Source organism: Dendrobates tinctorius, unplaced genomic scaffold (assembly GCF_039654945.1).
Source record: "Dendrobates tinctorius isolate UK_male_01 unplaced genomic scaffold, ASM3965494v1 ptg000029l, whole genome shotgun sequence".
NCBI classification, from domain to species: Eukaryota; Metazoa; Chordata; class Amphibia; order Anura; family Dendrobatidae; genus Dendrobates; species Dendrobates tinctorius.
In genome coordinates, this window is record NW_027361697.1 from 33,778,803 (window position 1) to 33,797,456 (window position 18,654).

An 18,654-nucleotide genomic window follows, 5' to 3' on the forward strand; every position below is an offset into this window, starting at 1 on the left:
ATGTATGTCTGAGGCTGGAACCCAAGACCTCTCCTCCGGACCATACCCCCGCCAATGCACCAAATACTGAAGAGTACGGCGCAGTACTCGAGAGTCCACCACTTTGGAGACTTCAAACTCTAAATTGCCCTCCACCATGACTGGAGGTGGCATCGGCGTCGTGTCCACAGAGCCTACCACCTTTTTCAATAAAGACCTGTGAAACACGTTGTGTATCTTGTATACCGCAGGAAGCTCCAACCGAAAAGCAACCGGGTTTATGATGGCAGCAACCTTAAAAGGGCCAATAAACCTTGGACCCAATTTCAATGATGGAATTTTGAGTTTTATGTTTTTAGTAGCTAACCACACCCAATCACCCACACACAGGTCCGGACCTGGCACGCGTCTAGAGTCAGCCACACGTTTGTATCTTGCACTCATGCTCAGCAATCGCTGTTTCACACTCCTCCAGACCGATGATAGTTGAACTCCTAACCGGTCCTCCTCTGGGACGCCCCCAGAGCCCCCCTGATGCAAGGTACAAAATTGAGGATGGTGCCCATAAACACAAAAGAACGGAGACTCTCCCGATGATTCTTGGCGGTGATTATTTAATGCGAACTCTGCCAAGGGAAGGAACGTCGACCACTCCTCTTGGTTGTCAGACACAAAACATCGCAAATACTGCTCCAGATTTTGGTTCATACGCTCAGTTTGACCATTTGACTGCGGATGAAACGCCGACGAATGAGACAACTTGATCCCCAATCGTGAGCAAAAAGCTTTCCAAAACTTCGCCACAAACTGGGTACCCCTATCAGACACTATGTCCGACGGAACTCCGTGCAGTCTGACCACCTCCTGCACAAAGACCTGAGCCAACGTCTTCGCGTTGGGCAAGGAAGGCAACGACACAAAATGCGCCATCTTCGAAAATCGATCAACCACCACCAGGATGACCGTGTTCCCCGCCGAGGCAGGCAAGTCTGTGATAAAGTCCATGGAGATTTCTGTCCATGGCCTACTAGGTATCCCCAGAGGCTGTAGAGTGCCAGCAGGACGGGTTCTGGGCGACTTGGCCCTGGCGCACGTGATGCAAGCTGTCACGTAGGAAACCACATCCTGCCGGATTTTTGGCCACCAGAAGCGGCGCGATACCAGTTCCAAGGTGCCCCTAACCCCTGGATGACCGGCCAGGACCGAGTCGTGGTGTTCCCCCAACACTTTAAGACGAAGATGAAGGGGTACGAACGACTTATTAGCGGGAAGTCCTGGTGGTACCTCCTCCTGGGCCTCGGCAATCTCCGCCTCTACCTCAGTCGTGAGAGCCGAAACCACTACACCTTCCTGGAGGATGGGTACCGGCTCTTCCCGAGGTTCTCCCCCCGGAAAACACCTGGACAAGGCATCCGCCTTGGTGTTTTTCGCCCCAGGACGGTAAGTCACCAGAAAGTTAAAACGTGTAAAAAACAATGCCCAGCGAGCCTGCCTGGGAGACAGACACTTGGCAGACTCCAGATAGAGCAGGTTTTTATGGTCGGTGATGACTGTGACCTGGTGGGCCGCCCCCTCCAAGAAGTGTCGCCATTCCTCAAAAGCCAATTTGATGGCCAACAACTCCCTGTTGCCGATGTCGTAATTCCGTTCGGCCGGCGACAGCTTCTTGGAGAAGTAGGCGCATGGACGCAAATTGCTCAAGGACGAGCCCTGTGACAGTACTGCCCCCACTCCCACCTCAGATGCATCGACCTCCACCGTAAAAGGTTTAGATACGTCCGGTTGCACCAGAATGGGGGCTGAAGCAAAACGGTTCTTCAGAAGCTCAAATGCACGCACCGCATCCTCAGACCAGATAGCGAGATTGGTACCTTTTTTCGTCATGTCCGTAAGCGGTTTGGCTATAGTAGAGAAATTCTTAATAAACTTCCTATAATAGTTGGCAAACCCAAGGAACCGCTGGAGCGCCTTTAGATTACCAGGCCGTTCCCATCGCAGCACCGCTTGCACCTTAGCGGCATCCATTTTAAACCCTGCGGCGGACACAATATATCCCAAAAAAGGCAACTCTTGAACAAAAAACACGCATTTTTCAAGCTTAGCATAGAGCTTATTCTCACGGAGCAGCTGTAACACCTGCCTGACATGCTCTAAATGAGTGTCCTGGTCGCTCGAATAAATAAGGATATCATCCAGGTACACAATCACAAATTTCCCCAGCAAATGAGCAAATACATCATTTATGAAATGTTGGAACACAGCAGGCGCGGTTGTCAACCCAAATGGCATAACTAGGCTTTCAAAATGACCCTCAGGGGTATTAAATGCCGTCTTCCACTCATCCCCCTGACGGACCCTTATGAGGTTATATGCCCCCCTGAGGTCAAGTTTGGAAAACCACTTCGCACCAGCCACCTGGTTGAACAAATCAGGGATCAGAGGCATCGGGTAGGGATCACGGACCGTAATCTGGTTTAACTCCCGGAAATCCAGACACGGGCGTAACCCCCCATCTTTCTTCTTTATAAAGAAAAACCCCGCTGCTACAGGTGAGGATGAAGGCCGGATGTGCCCTTTACTTAAACTCTCCGCAATGTAGTCCTTAAGAGCTTGTCTCTCCGGACCAGAAATACTAAACATCCTCGCCTTAGGCAATTTAGCCCCGGGTTTTAACCTAATTTGACAGTCATAGGCTCGATGTGGAGGTAGTTCTGAGCAACCCCTCTCAGAGAATACGTCCGCAAAATCCAGCAATGCCTCCGGAAGGCTGGACTTCACGGCGGACACACATGTGGCCAAGCAATTTTCCTGGCAGAAACTGCTCCACTGGACTATGTCCTGGGTTCTCCAGTCAATCACCGGGTTGTGCTTAGACAACCATGGGAAACCCAGGACTATTTGTGCTGGGAGATTATTGAGTACCTTACATGTAACCCACTCAGAATGTAGGACCCCAATGTGGAGTTTAACCTCAGCTACAAACTCAGTAATCTCCCCCTGTGGGAGGGGAGCGGCATTAATGGTAACCACGCGAATAGGATGAGGGAGTTTTTCGATCTTGAAACCTGCCATGCGTGCAAACTCCTCATCCATGAGATTGGTGGCTGAACCGCTATCCACAAACACTGATATTGGTAGCTTTCTGCCCGCAATAATACGCATCCGTTCATTCCTCACCCAAGAATCTGCAAAAACCCTAGTCCATGCCCTCATCATCTCTCGCCTTGACTACTGCAACCTCATGCTCTGCGGCCTCCCCTCAAACACTCTCGCACCCCTCCAATCTATTCTAAACTCTGCTGCCCGGCTAATCCACCTGTCCCCCCGCTATTCCCCAGCTTCTCCCCTCTGTCAATCCCTTCACTGGCTCCCAATTGCCCAGAGACTCCATTACAAAACCCTAACCATGACATACAAAGCCATCCACAACTTGTCTCCTCCATACATCTGTGACCTCGTCTCCCGGTACTTTCCTGCACGCAACCTCCGATCCTCACAAGATCTCCTTCTCTACTCCCCTCTTATCTCCTCTTCCCACAATCGCATACAAGATTTCTCTCGTGCATCACCCCTACTCTGGAACTCTCTACCACAACATATCAGACTCTCACCTACCATCGAAACCTTCAAAAAGAGCCTGAAGACCCACCTCTTCCGACAAGCCTATAACCTGCAGTAACCACCGATCGACCAAACCGCTGCACGACCAGCTCTACCCTCGCCTACTGTATTATCACCCATCCCTTGAAGATTGTGAGCCCTCGCGGGCAGGGTCCTCTCTCCTCCTGTACCAGTTATGACTTGTATTGTTTAAGATTATTGTACTTGTTTTTATGTATACCCCCCTCACATGTAAAGCGCCATGGAATAAATGGCGCTATAACAATAAATAATAATAATAATAATAATAATAACCCTGGCAGGGAGCATACATTGAGATACCATCATGGAGGATATGCATACGCTCAGTTGGGCCTCCTCCATACCCTCTGAGCTTACCAGTTTTCCGCCGGTGCGACTTTCTTTGGTAGCACAGGACAAGCATTTACATAATGATCTCTTTTACCACAGTAAAAACATGCTCCATGCTTCCTGAACCCAGGAACGCGACGCTGCACATGTGATACCCCAGCGATTTGCATAGGTTCCGTGGGCTCATCTGCAGCAACCACACTGGCACCCCTGCTTTCCCCCAGAGGCAGCGTCTCCTGCGCCCCTTGACGCAAACGGCGATCAATATGGATAACCAAACTCATGGCAGATTCTAACGAAGCAGGAGTCTCATACATCAGGAGGGCCTGTTTAACTCTTTCTGAGACCCCATGAATAAACTGACTCCGCAGCGCTGGGTCGTTCCACTGTGTGTCTACTGCCCAACGGCGAAATTCTGAACAATAGTCTTCCGCCATACGTTCCCCCTGACGGAGGGCGCGGATCTTAGATTCTGCTAAAGCCAATCTGTCGGGGTCATCATAAATGAGCCCGAGTGCTGAAAAAACATTCTCAACCGAATGAAATGTAGCAGAGTCGGCTGGTAAGGAAAACGCCCATGCTTGGGGGTCCCCACTCAGTAATGATAACACCAGACCCACCCGCTGAGCCTCATTACCTGAGGAGACCGGGCGCATGCGAAAGTATAACTTGCAGGCCTCCCGAAAGATGACAAATTTGCTGCGTTCCCCAGAAAATCGTTCAGGCAGCGGAATCTTAGGCTCTGCACCTGCACCAGCAGAAGCCGCCTGCACATTAGCTACAACCAGGCCCTGCTGCTGAACTGCCCCCTTCAACTCGGTGACCTGTATGGACAGCGCCGCCAACTGGCGGTTTATGGAAGTCATGGAATCCATGGAAAAATGTTGGGCCGATTATAATGTTATGCGAGGCTTAGGTCGAAGGAGGCTGACAAAACCCGGGCCCCTGCGGAGTCCCTCAAACTAGGGAAAACCCTGTCTGACCCTCAACCCAGGGTTTTTGCTAAAGGTGCAAATGCCTGAGCCTCCCCTTATCTCCTGCTCAGCCCTAAGCTGAACCCTCCACCCTCCACCCAGTGAGTTGTCAAACCACCAAAACCCACACAGTAATGACAGACAGGGAGAACTCAAACCACACCGCGCCGCAACCACACAGGACAATACTATAATGTGAACAGGGCAAAACAAAGCACAAATATAGGAAGACGAAAAGGTAACAACGGATCATACGACACCAGCTATGAATTTCTCTCTCCAACACCTCCACTCCAGACCGGAACCACTTGGCACAAAACACAAGCTATAATCGGCGACGCCCACAGGCCAGCACGACTATTTAAAGACCGTGGGCGTGACCAAACATCCCACCTGATTTCCAGCTAGATTAACCCCAGATAACCTGAGTAAAATCAAGCCGGCGCCACTGAGGCTATAGTGGACGGAGATGGAACTACCGCTGCCTGCCGGACGCTGTGGTGTGAACAGCATCCGACATGACACATAGTTTGCCTAAACCACAACTAGAGTCCACATGTTTCGCAATTCTGTAACGATGAGAGCCCATTTAATTTACTGGATGCACATCTCCGAAATCACGAGCTGGGCCAATGTACGGACACTACAACGTACTGGGTACTAAAATGTATGGGCACTACAATGGCAGATTTGCAATTTTCACTCAGCAACATCCACTGCTTCTTATTTCTGGAAAACACCCATGCAGTCAAAATCATCACTACACCTGTAAATAAATTCCAGAAGGGTGTAATTCCCAAAATGGGGTCACTTGCGGGTGCGTTCTGCTCTTCTGATACTTAGGGGCTCTGTGTATTCTATGATGATTTGCTCTCCAAGAGTCAAATAGCATTCGTTTCCTCCCGTGTCTCACCATGTGGCTAACCAGTACTGTACAGACACATATTGGGTATTGCCACATTCAACAGAAATTGTGTGACAAATTTTGGTGCCATTTTTAACCATTCCCTGCGTGAAAATGTAAAATCTGGGGCTGATTTTTTTTTTTATTGTAATGTAATTATTTTTTCTTCACCGCCCAATGGTATAAAATTCTGTGACACACCTGTGATGTCAATATTATCACTGCACCCCTAGATTATTTTAGAGATGTACCATAGTTTGTAAAATGGGGTCACTTGTGGGGGTTCCTACTGTGTCGGCACCTCAGGGGCTCTGCCAATGTGATATGTCGTCCACAAACCATATACACTGTATGTTCCAGTCAATTTTGCATTCCAAAAGTCAAATGGCATTCCATCCCTTCTGACCCCTACCCAAACAGTAGTTCTCCATCATATATGGGGCATCGGTGTACTAAGGATAAATTGCACAACAAATTGTATGGTCCATTTTCTCTTGTTACCTTTGTGAAAATGAAAAATTTGGGAAAAAAGCAACAATTTTGGGGAGAAAATTAAAATGTTACCACACCCCATAGAAAACTCTAAAGAAACACCCAATACCACTAAAGCAGAAATTTATCTTATTGCGCTTCAAAAGCGATAAATATAAATATTTTTGCAAAGGATTGACGCAGTTGAAAATAAAAAAAAAAGCAGCAGAATCAGGAAAGCTCAGGGATTTTTACAAGGTATTTAATTCAATTTTCTTTTAGCGAACGACAGGGAAAGAGTCGTCAAATTTTTCACATATAAACTATATACACCACCTTTCTCTCGTGGAAGATCTTCGTAAAAAGCACAGCTGCCCTGAGCACCAAATAAGATGCCTTTTATAATTGTTCTGTTCCATATGCTAATCAGTGCCAAGGGGTCTGCTGCGTGTCACTGGACCGTGTTATGCACCTTCTCTGTCCCCATAATCGCAGTCTCCCCTGCTTTGAATTACGTGGCTGACATCTCCTACATTATCCACAGAGACTGTTAAAATCTTGTGCCCGCACAATTGGGAAAAAAAAAAGCTGCACAGGTGCAACAGGCTGTGTGGTTAACATCACCCAAGTCAATCAGAACAGTAGATACGATGATTGCGGGGACAGGGGAGGCTCCAAGCAGAGTCTGGAGATGACCATCGGACCGCTAGGCGCTAATTAGCATATGAAAAGAAACAATTCTGAAAATAATTTTCTTAGGTACGCAAGAGAGCTGTGATCTTATGAAGGGGTTGCAAGAACCCCATTAAAAACGCACAAGGATGATGGCTACAGATTACTTAGAGAAACCCTGGAGACAGGTTGCCTTTAAAGCGCCCCATTGGTGCATGAGACGACAATCCTGTTGCATATTTATGTGCAATCATATTAAGAGACCCTACAACCATGAAGTTCACCACCATTGTAATACAGAACTAAATTGGTTTGCTTCTCAGATCATTATCTACATGGTGATAATGGTCAATGCTTTTGTATAGCACTAAAACAGGATTCAGAGAATTTTACCTTAAGGCTGTGTGCCCACGTAGCGATTTTTAAGCGTTTTCTCCGCGATTTTTGGCGCGAAAACGCAGCGAAAACGTTTCAAAATCGTGTACAGAACGCCCCCCATGCATTCCTACGGCATTCCGCACATGCTGTGCTAATGCTGCGCTTTTTTCCGCGGCGGAATCGCATCGCGGAAAAAATCGAAGCATGCGCTTACTTCCCGTATGTGGCTATGCCCACCATGCGGGAAGTTAAGCGTCTCATGTGCGGTTGGTACCCACGGTGTGGAGGAGAGGAGACTGTCCTCCAGGCCCTGGGTACCATACCCCTGTAAAAAAAAGAATAAAAAATAAAAAAATCGGGGTATATTTACCTTCCGATGTCCCGCGCTGCATTCCCAGCCTAGCGTTCCCAGTAATGCCTTGCGGCAAGGCCCTGTAATGACGTAGTCTCGCGTGACTCTAGCGGTCTCGTGAGATCGCTATAGCAACGCGAGACTACGTCATCACAGGTCTCGCAAGGCATTACTGAGAACGCTGAGGCCCGGGAATGCAGCGCGGGACGCCGGAAGGTAAATATACCCCGATTTTTTTTATTTTTTTTGCATTTTCACATTCTATCTTTTACTATTGAGGCCGCATAGGCGGCCTCAATAGTAAAAACCTGGCCACACTCGTCAAACACTATGTTTGACGAGTGTGACCAACCTGTCAATCACTTTCCAAGCGATGCTTCAAATCGCTTGGAAAGTGCTTGAATATCGCACGCGAAAATCGCGGCAAAATCGCGATCATAATCGCGATAAAATCGCGGTGAAATCGCGCGGAAAAAACCGCGCGATTTCTGGGAAGGAGTGCGGTTTTTAGTGAGCGTTTTAAAACGCTACGTGGGCCCACAGCCTAAAGGGGATGTCCACTACTAGGACAACCCCTTCTTAAACTAAATGTTCGACCCCGATAAAATAAATAAACCTATACTCACCTCCCGTGCCGTCGCCATTCCCGCTGTGTCGGCACTTGCAGTCCCAGGGCTGTGATGCAGTTAAATGACATGTGATTCCCGGCACCCAATTAGCACTGGTGCCACGGTCTCTGCTCCGTGATGAAATGAACATGAAGAGGAAGTCAGAGATCAGTCCAGACTTCCTGTTTATGTACAGCTTGTCCAAAGGTGGAGACAGTGACACCAGTGCTAATTGGGTGCCGGGCATCACATGACATTTCACCGCATCACAGCCCCGGGGCCACGAGTGCAGACACTGCGGGAATGGCAACAGCATGGGAGATGAGTATAGGTTTACTTATTTCATCATGTAGTTTAAGAAGGGGTTGTCCTAGTAGTGGACAACCCCTTTAATATGTTACGTTATATTGCTATGAAATAAAGCACAACGCCCGCTAATATTGTGATTTGAGGATAAAAGAAACCACAAAAGCGCGCCCATAGGGCCTTACCAGTGCAGATATAATGAATATAAATTAAATTGTGCAAGGTACTCACCCTCAATAGTTGTGTAAAGCCACAACTACTGTATGCGCTTAGTCACATGCAATGAAGCTGCAGCAGGATGGTGTAGACAGACAGCGTCTGCTTCCATTACTCAAGGAGGTTTCCTGTACATTCGACCTGAAGAAGAGGTCACTGAATGGACCTCAAAACACATTGTCTCTGTATGTACCATAAATAAAGTACTGATATTGGAACCAATTTCTACAATCTACTGGATTTCCTCTATTTGATGGTTGAAATATAGCAGCGCGGGAATCTGGTGTTTTTTTTCCATCTTGGGATCTCCTCCTTGAGTAATATTGTGATTTGAGGAATGTTCTCTGCTTCAGTTCTAAATATGCACTTTGCTGAAAAGCCCCAGTTTCCAATGTGAAAATTGCTAAATTTCTGTATTTCATTTTTAATATAGATTGATTTGTTACACAAAAACCTGATAAAATAATAGATAATTTTCTTATGCTGTAGAAAAAGACATGGGACAGTAGATAAAAACATATGTAACGTCGCTAGGAACTGGGAGGTTTATAACAGTAAGAACCTCATGTTCAGATTTGTAAATTCTTTGCCTGGTGTCATTAGCTCATCATGTGATTTTTGGCTGTGCGATCCATGCCTTATCTCTACAGTTCTAGCATAAATAATTTTCTGATGATGACTTTGCAACCCGTTCTCAATCCCTATGTTTCCCCCGCTCCCGGGGATCACTTGACATTGTTATGCCACACGATCCCTGCAGCCAATCAGCGGGCGTGTCACTCTCTCCGCCTTTGGATGAATCTCAACCATCCGCAGGAAATGAGAAAGTAACAACTCTCTCAGTTCCTCTGGATGTATGTGATGACTGAAGCCAGCGCTGATTGGCTACAGAGATCACATGGAATAACAATGTCATGGGATCCCCAGGAGAGGTAGTGCCGATACCGCTGGATCGGCGCCAGCATCGGAGGTAAGTATAGGTGTTACTATTTTACAAGGGGGAAACAGAGACTGTGAAGGGGTTTGTCCAAGTAGAGGACAACTCCTTTAAGAAGCTTTGTGATCATTACAAATAAGAAATAATGTTAAGTATTCTATAAAAAATATACAATAAATACTTGTGCACAAAAATACATATAAACAAAAAATAACTTACTATGCAAAGCCAATGAAATCTTCATGATTGGTGTTGATATAGGATAGCTGTATATCAATCAGGAGTAAAACCTTTGAAAGGAAAATACTACAATAAGTTTGTCTAAGTTTTGACACAAAACAGGGGGCACTAACGCACATTTCTAATCTTCAGGAACGGCTTCATGTTCTGAATGGCCTATATGTAGTAAATTATTGATGTGTGTGTATTTTTCCCTTCCGTTATGGGTGATGTGCTTTTTGGCTCCCACACACACACCTGTTCTTTGGTTTTCTCTTCTCGTTGATGGATGAAGAAAGTTACTATTCTTTCTGTTTCATCTCTGAGTTTTGGATGGTCAGATAACTAAAGTGAAAGAGAATATAACGGTTTCAAAAGAAATACTATAGGAACTATAGCAATGAATATTCAAAATCTCAATTTTTAAAGGGCAGAAAAAAAACGTAGGGCGCCAAGAATGGTATATATTAGCTGCTAATTTTATGGCGAACATGGCATGCCCACAAATGAGCAAACCTGAAACTAGTTGTGATGTCCCTGTAGCTTAGATTTGTAATGAAAAACTTTCTTTTTTATATACCCCTGAAGGACCCATAATGTATATCTTCATCATGCAATGTGTGTAGGGTGTATCGGGCAGGCTCAAGAGCTGAGCCAGCTCAATACTGGGCATATAGCGACTGTTATACACCTGTCATCTGCCTGTAACAGAAGCAACCAGAGCTAGCCATCTTGGTCCTTGTATGACTGTGGCTGGCTTTCATGAGAGAATGTCACATTTGCTGTATACTGCAATACTATAGTATTGCAGTGTATAGAGCAACGACTAAAATAATCAACCCTTTTTCTCAGTTGAACAATAATTTAAAACATATACATATTTGGTATTGTCATGTCCTTAAAAATTTGATCTTTAAAAATGGAAAAAGGCTTAACTGTACATTAAATGCACCAAGGAAAAAAAAATTGAAAATCGTCAGATTTGCAGTTTTTCCAGTCACAGCAGTAATGAAATGAAAATATTCCATGTACCCCAAACATGGAATCAAAACTCCAGTTATACATACAAGAATCAAGCCCTCCTACTGGTCCATTAACAGAAAAATAAAAGTTATGCATCTCAGAAAATGGTGTTACAAACCAAACTTTATTTTACAAACTTCTAATTTTTCTCTCCGCAATAAAAATATATGCAAAACTTCAGGATAGATGAAGATTCTCCGATGCTGCGCATGGAGCATAACCACAAGTATGTGATTTGCATACATTTGGTCACGTGCCGACTAGACAGACGTGTACAGCCTCACTCAATGCACTTGCATTGAGGCCGGACATGTCTTGTCGGAAAATGGTCAGAAGCATGCAAATCACATACTTGTGGACGCATAACCGCCAGTTCCTGGCGGCCGCAACCAGAGAATCCTCAGATTGCGCACTACGCGCAATGTGAGGATTCACAAGGCTGCAGTCACATAGAGTGACAGTAGTCTTCTGTCTAAGGCTAGACAACCTGTTTAACGCTCGGTAAAGTATGTGTACAGCGGGATGTCATACAAGGAGCGCAGGGGAGTGATTAAAGCTAAGCTCACTGTATAGTGAGTGTTAACGGTAACCGCTCGTTACCCTGTCCCAATGACTGGAAGCGAGTGACTGCACAAAGGATATAACTAAATTGGGGAAATATGTATTTGATCCCTTGCTTATTTGGTAAATTTGCCCACTGACAAAGACATGAACAGTCTATAATGTTAAGGGTAGGTTAATTTTAACATTGAGAGATAGAATATCAAAAATAAAATCCAGAAAATCACATTGTATAAATCATATATATTTATTTGCATTTTGCCAGAAGAAATAAGAATTTGATCCCTCTGACAAGGAAGACTTAATACTTGGAGGCAAAACCCTTGTTGGCAAGCACAGCAGTCAGACATTTTTTGCAGTTGATGATGAGGTTTGCACACACGTCAGGAGGAATTTTGGTCCACTCCTCTTTGCAGATAATTTCTAAATCATTAAGATTTTTAGGCTGTCGCTTGGCAACTCGGAGCTGCGACTCCGTCAATGCGTTTTCTATGGGATTAAGGTCTGGAGACTGGCTAGGCCACTCCATAACCTTATTGTGCTTCTTTTGAGCCACTCCTTTTTTGCCTTGGCTGTATGTTTTGGGTCATTGTCTTCCTGGAAGACCCAGCCATGACCCATTTTTAATGTCCTGGCAGAGGGAAGGAGGTTGTCACTCAGGATTTTACGGTACATGGCTCCATCCTTTCTCCCATTGATGCAGTGAAGTAGTCCTGTGCCCTTAGCAGAGAAACACCCCCAAAATATAATGTTTCCACCTCCATTCTTGACAGTAGGATGGTGTTCTTTGGGTCATAATCAGCATTTCTCTTCCTCCAAACACAGCGAGTTGAGTTAATGCCAAAAGACCTCAATTTCTGTCTCATTTGACCACAGCACCTTCTTCCAATCACTCACAGAACCATCCATGTGTTCATTGGCAAACTTCAGATGGGCCTGCACATGTGCCTTCTTGAGCATGGCGACCTTGCGGGCACTGCAGAATTTTAAACCTTTATGGCGTAATGTGTTACCAATGGTTTTCTTGGTGACTGTGGTCCCAGCTGCCTTGAGATCATTAACAAGATCTCCCATATAGTTTTAGGCTGCTCTCTTACCTTCCTCATGATCAATTATACCCCACAAGGTGAGATTTTGCATGGTGCCCCAGATCAATGTCGATTGACAGTCATTTTTTATTTCTTCCATTTTCTTACTATTGCACCAACAGTTGTCTCCTTCTCACCCAGTGTCTTATTTATGGTTTTGTAGCCTATTCCAGCTTTGTGCAGGTCTATGACCTGGTCCTGACATCCTTATAAAACTCTTTGGTCATGCCCATGTTGTAGAGGTTAAAGTCTGACTGATTAATAGAGTCTGTGGACAGGAGTCCTATAAAGGTGGCTATGTAAGACAGCTGTCTTTAATGCAAGTAATGAGTTGATTAGGAGCGTCTAACTGGTCTGTAGGAGCCAAAACTCTTAATGGTTGGTAGGGGATCAAATACTTTTTTCTCACTACAAAATGCAAATACATTTATATAATTTATACAATGTGATTTTCTGGATTTTATTTTTGATATTCTATCTCTCAATGTTAAAATTAACCTACCCTTAAAATTATAGACTGTTCATGTCTTTGTCAGTGGGCAAACTTACAAAATCAGCAAGGTATCAAATACTTATCTCCCCCCACTTTATATTATCTCCCTATAGTTGTTCTTTCAAGTAGACTGCTGGCAAACCTGGTTAAAACTGTGTTTACTTGCAAATTATCACTATGTGTGCAGGTAAATATCTTTTTGCAGTCAGGTCCCGTTAAGCATTTTCACTACTATATACTGTACCCATTGTGCCCTCTATAGCACTTAATAGTAGCCTATGACCTACAAAGTGCTGGGCACTACTATAAGCTCCCCACAAAACCACAATTGTGATACTAAGAGATTTCTTGTTATGCAAATGTATTTCATGACAAAAACAAAACGTTCATGCAGAAACTGTCTGTATCACACCGTACCTTACACATGCATTTCGTAACAGAATTAAGAAGCTCCTGCATGACCAGGTCAACACATTTCAAAACTGGTCCTTTTAGCTTCACAATCTGTTTTTTAACAATTGCCTGAAATGCCATATCCGGAGTAAACAGTCCCGTTCTGTAAAAGGAAATAAAAGAAAGAACAAAGCATATCTTATTCAGGTCAATCATGAACAATTTAATCCTCTTCATTTAAAAAAATGTCCCTGTGCTGAGATAATCTTCTAAATGTGCCTCTGCTGTGTACTGTGTAATGGCTGTGTCTGACTGTGCAGGAACATGGTCTGATCAAACCACAGCTCCTGAGCAGCACAAGAACATTTTTTAAAACACATCTGTGGCGCCCCTGAGGCTCAGTCGCCACAGAGGTACTGCACCTTCTCCTAAGGTGTAGTGCCCCACCATCCAGGTAAGGTGGGAAGTCCTTTCCACGCTCCAACACTCGCACCCCACACAACAGGGTAGTTCTGCACAACCACATTCCGGCTCAGTGCTTAGAGAGTAGTAGAGCCCCTCTGGTGGTTCCCTGCTTGGAACACTGGATGTGCTGGAAGGTGGGTGGAGTTGAGATATATAAAAGAGTGGGAAAGTGTAGGATTACAGGTTCAGTCTGGCAGAAGGTCAGGCGGGTAAGAAGTCACTCAGACAGGAGTGAGGATCCCTGGAAGAAGGGATGGAGGAAGGAGTGCTGCAGCTGCCTCAGTGATCTGAGCCAGCTGGCACGGGAAAGGGACAGAAGGAGAAAGACGTAGAACTGCAACCTAAGCTTCCATAAGAGAGAGAAGGATCAGTACGGAACGAAGGAGTAGGAGAACAGAGAGGACACGTGGGTTGGAAGAGGAACCCTGCCTATAGGTTCTCAGCGCAAGGCCGGGGCCCGGTCCCCGAGGTTGTATGGACAATTATGGTTCTGCAGCAGACACCGGTGGAGTAGTTGGCTGTAAATGCACTACTCCCAACTAAGAAGTGGGGCACAACAGCAATTGAATAGAGAGCCAGGACTCCGGAGAAAGGGGACCCCGAGAGAGGCTACAGCTGTCTGCCATATGAGTAGAATTGTTAGGAACATCTGACAGGAGGAACTCCAGAGTACCACGGTACTGGAGATCTTCACACCTTAAGGCGCAATAGAGGAGTCGTTCAGGAAAGGTACATGTTGGCGGAGTGTTGGAGAGGAGCTTCCATCTGGCCTGGATGTTGGCTGAGTCTCTGACCCGGAGGACACGGCCCGGAGGCAGGCACCCTTGTGTACCGCAGACTGTGAGTAAAGCTTTGGAACTGCAAGCCTCGGTGTCCTTCATTCATTCTTGCGCCAACCCACTCAGCACCGCTACATCTGGGTACCATCTTTTACACTGCCTGCGCCCCTCCATAACCATTGCAACTACACTGCCCTGGGACATCAGCCCTGCCTGTGGAGGGCTATACCACCACTGCTGCATCCTATCATCTGTCCCAGAGGATCTGTCTGCAGAGTCGGCTTAACACCTCCCTTGCCGAGCACCACAGGTGGCGTCACGAACTATTCCATTCCATTAACTACATATACATTCCGCGATTGACTTGGGCGCCCCGAGCCACGGTCCGGGTCCCTGCTGCTGTGACACCTTCCCCTGACACCGGCCCGGTACCGAGTACCCCACAGCCCTGGGAGGGCGACCCACATCCAAATGTGGAAATTATTATTATTCCAAGATCCATTGATTAAAATTAACTTTGTTCATGGGACAACTCCTTTAAGCCCCACCTGGGCTTCACTCATGCTCCAGAGGCAAAGGTGTCTCTATCAGCAACCTTGGAGACAGTACGTTTTGGACCAGTGGGATGACCATGCCACCGATCTGAACTGTCAATCTTCAGGATCGCAACTAAGAACTCTGTATGATTTAAATGCACTTTTGCTTTTTACTTATTTAATTATAGCAGGGTTTTTTCATTTTTTTCTTTTGTATGCTTTTTGGCCATGTGAACATGCATTTATATGCTGCATGTGTACCAACTCAAACCAAGCTCAATTTTTTGTTTTTTCTTTGTAATTTTGCATTCTGTGCAAGCTGGGGTGTGGCCTCCCTCTCCTGAGCTGGAAATTGTATTTAAAGGCTTCCCCTGACTGGTGTCCAGTGGTAGGGACCCGGTCCTTGTCTGCCCTTATTAACACAGACTTCAACTTTGACACATGATAAGGTTATTAATACTAGACAGTGTAGGACTGCCCCGAACACAGAGTCACTTTGTCGATGGTGGGACGGCTTTTATGCTATGTTTGATCAAATACAGTATTACTAAGAACTCTGTATGATTTAAATGCACTTTTGCTTTTTACTTATTTAATTATAGCAGGGTTTTTTTCATTTTTTCTTTTGTAGGTTTTACATGCATTTCGTAACAGAATTAAGAAGCTCCTGCATGACCAGATCAACACATTTCAAAACTGGTCCTTTTAGCTTCACAATCTGTTTAACAATTGCCTGAAATGCCATATCGGGAGTAAACAGTCCAGTTCTGTAAAAGGAAATAAAAGAAAGAACAAAGCATATCTTATTCAGGTCAATCATGAACAATTTAATCCTCTTCTGCCAATTTAAAAAAATGTCCCTGTGCTGAGATAATCTTATAAATGTGCCCCTGCTGTGTACTGTGTAATGGCTGTGTCTGACCGTGCAGGAACATGGTCTCATCAAAACACAGCTCCTGAGCAGCACAAGAAAAAATTTTTAAAACACATCCAAATGTGGAAATTATTATTATTCCAAGATCTATTGATTAAAATTAACTTTGTTTGACAACTCCGTTAAGCCCCACCTGGGCTTCACTCATGCTGCAGAGGCAAAGGTGTCTCTGTCAGCAACCTTGGAGAGAGTATGTTTTGGACCAGTAGGATGACCATGCCACCGATCTGAACTGTAAATCTTCAGGAGCGCAACGAACCCCAACAAAGCATGAAGTTGGAGAAGAGTGGGCTCCTGAACATACATCTTGAAAACACCCTTTTAAATGTTTTATCCAGGATTAGAAGACCAAAACATGTCCTAGTAGGAGGATTTCAACATTTTTACCGACAACAATGTTTTTTCACCATACATTGCTTGGTACGCAAGATATGTCGATGACATATTAATAGTTTGGAAAGGAGATGTTTTGATGTTGTTTGGGATAGAAAAAGTTGCCTGTCCTATCAGGGGTGGAAATTGGCAGAAACAATTGGCATTGAGGGAGGTGGATTGGATTCTTACATTAGACACTAAACATCCCAATGGAATGATTAGTTTGATACTTTAGAATCGTGGCATCCTTTGCTTCATATAGTACACCATATAATAATCAATATGGATTCAAATTAATAGCAATTGGTTGATGTGATTATTCTGCTGTAATTCATGATAGACCAACAATTATTAGGTGTTGTGACAATAATGGTGTTATATTGCACATGATGTAATGTCTGGGTAAATGTGGCCTGAAGTCTGTGCTCTTTTGATGTTTCTTTTTTTTTTCTGTTTTATTCTTGATTGAATATAAATATCTTTGAATTCTTTAATGTTAAGACAATAGAACATTCAATGACGTATTGATATATATGTATGAGCCATTTTTTTCATAGTATTAACAAAGTAAACACAGCTGCGTTTTTTCATTGTGATTTATCTGTTCTACTTGATTCCTTGTTTCTATACATAATTATATATCTACCTCACATACTATCCTATGACTAAGGGGATCTCAGTATGCCAGAAACGAGTCAGCTGCTGAGGTTTCTTTTTTTAATGGGGTTTTTAAATTGACCCAATAAACTTAACATTTTATCTAGTTGGTTGTGCCGGAAACTACCTTTGTCTCACTTGATGCTTTTGCGTTGCTATGTAATAAGGTTTGCCTTTTAGCTGTTTGTTTGCTCTCTCCCTGTCTGCCTACCTAGCTCAGAATAACACCATTTCCAGTCTGCTCCAATTTTGCCCGATATCGGCAATCACTTTAAGTCAGCCTGGCTGCAGCAACCGCTACAGAGAGTGGAGTTAACAGCATACCTTTATACATTGCTTTCAATACAGAAAAAACCCCAGTAAGCTCAAAAGTTTGACTTAGGGTATCAAAACTTCACTGCAGTTATGGCAATATTGTAGCAAAAATGCAGCATTTTGCCACAATTTTCTTAAAATCCCAGCAATAAACCACTGTCAGGCTGCTGCAATGCAGGTATGTGCAGACTCCACTAGATGGAGTGGAGGAAGGACTGCACACTCCCAGGGCAGGCCTGCGAAGCAGCAGCGACGGCTACCACCAGGTGGCAGCAGAATAGTCAGACTAGCCGGGTCAGAAAGTATTAAGTTACGTACCGGTAACGGTATTTTTCGGAAGCCCATGACAGCACCACGAGAGAGGGGATCCGCCCTTTAGGAACAGGAAACCTACAGATACAAAAGGGCGGCACCTCTCCCACGCATCAGTTGGTTTACAGAGCTTGAGAGGCTACCATGGTTAGTACACAACATATAATATATACAACCTATCTACCCTATATAGCAGAAATTTTTTTTTTTTTTTACACCATCTCCCACATACCGTAAATTGTGGACAATCTTCTAAAGGAGTGCACTCCTATATGTGAACAAGGGAGGGAACTAAGGGTGCTGTCATGGGCTTCCGAAAAATACCATTACCGGTACGTAACTTAATACTTTATTCGGACTCCCATGACAGCACCACGAGAGAATTACAGAGATGTAAACTAATTTAGGGCGGGACTACAGCCTGCAGCACCCTTAGCCCGAAGGTGAGATCTGAAGAGGCACCCATATCTAATCGATAGTGGTTAAAAAAGGTGGAAGGAGATGACCAGGTGGCCGCCTTACATATCTGATCAATTGACACTCCAGATCTTTCTGCCCAAGATGATGCCATGGCACGAGTGAAATGCGCCCTCAGGTTCTGCGGAGCCGGACCTCCACCTGCTGTGTAGGCAAGAGAGATAGCCTCCCTAATCCACCTTGCTAATGTGCGTTTTGATACCCTACAACCTTTCCTGGGACCTTGGAAGGATAGGAATAATGCATTCTCCTTCTTCC

The 18,654-nt window shown here is 44.9% G+C and overlaps 1 protein-coding gene across 1 annotated transcript in view; it reads right to left on the reverse strand.

Moving 5' to 3' along the window:
• Positions 1-18,654, reverse strand: part of LOC141085904 (dynamin-3-like) — a 234,736-nt gene that overhangs the window by 157,565 nt on the left and 58,517 nt on the right. Inside the window, exons 6-8 of the mRNA XM_073571529.1 lie at positions 13,571-13,709; positions 10,247-10,333; positions 9,989-10,059 (exon numbers count right to left, since the gene is read on the reverse strand). Coding sequence (XP_073427630.1) covers positions 9,989-10,059; positions 10,247-10,333; positions 13,571-13,709 — 297 coding nt within the window. The remainder of the gene's footprint in view (positions 1-9,988; positions 10,060-10,246; positions 10,334-13,570; positions 13,710-18,654) is intronic.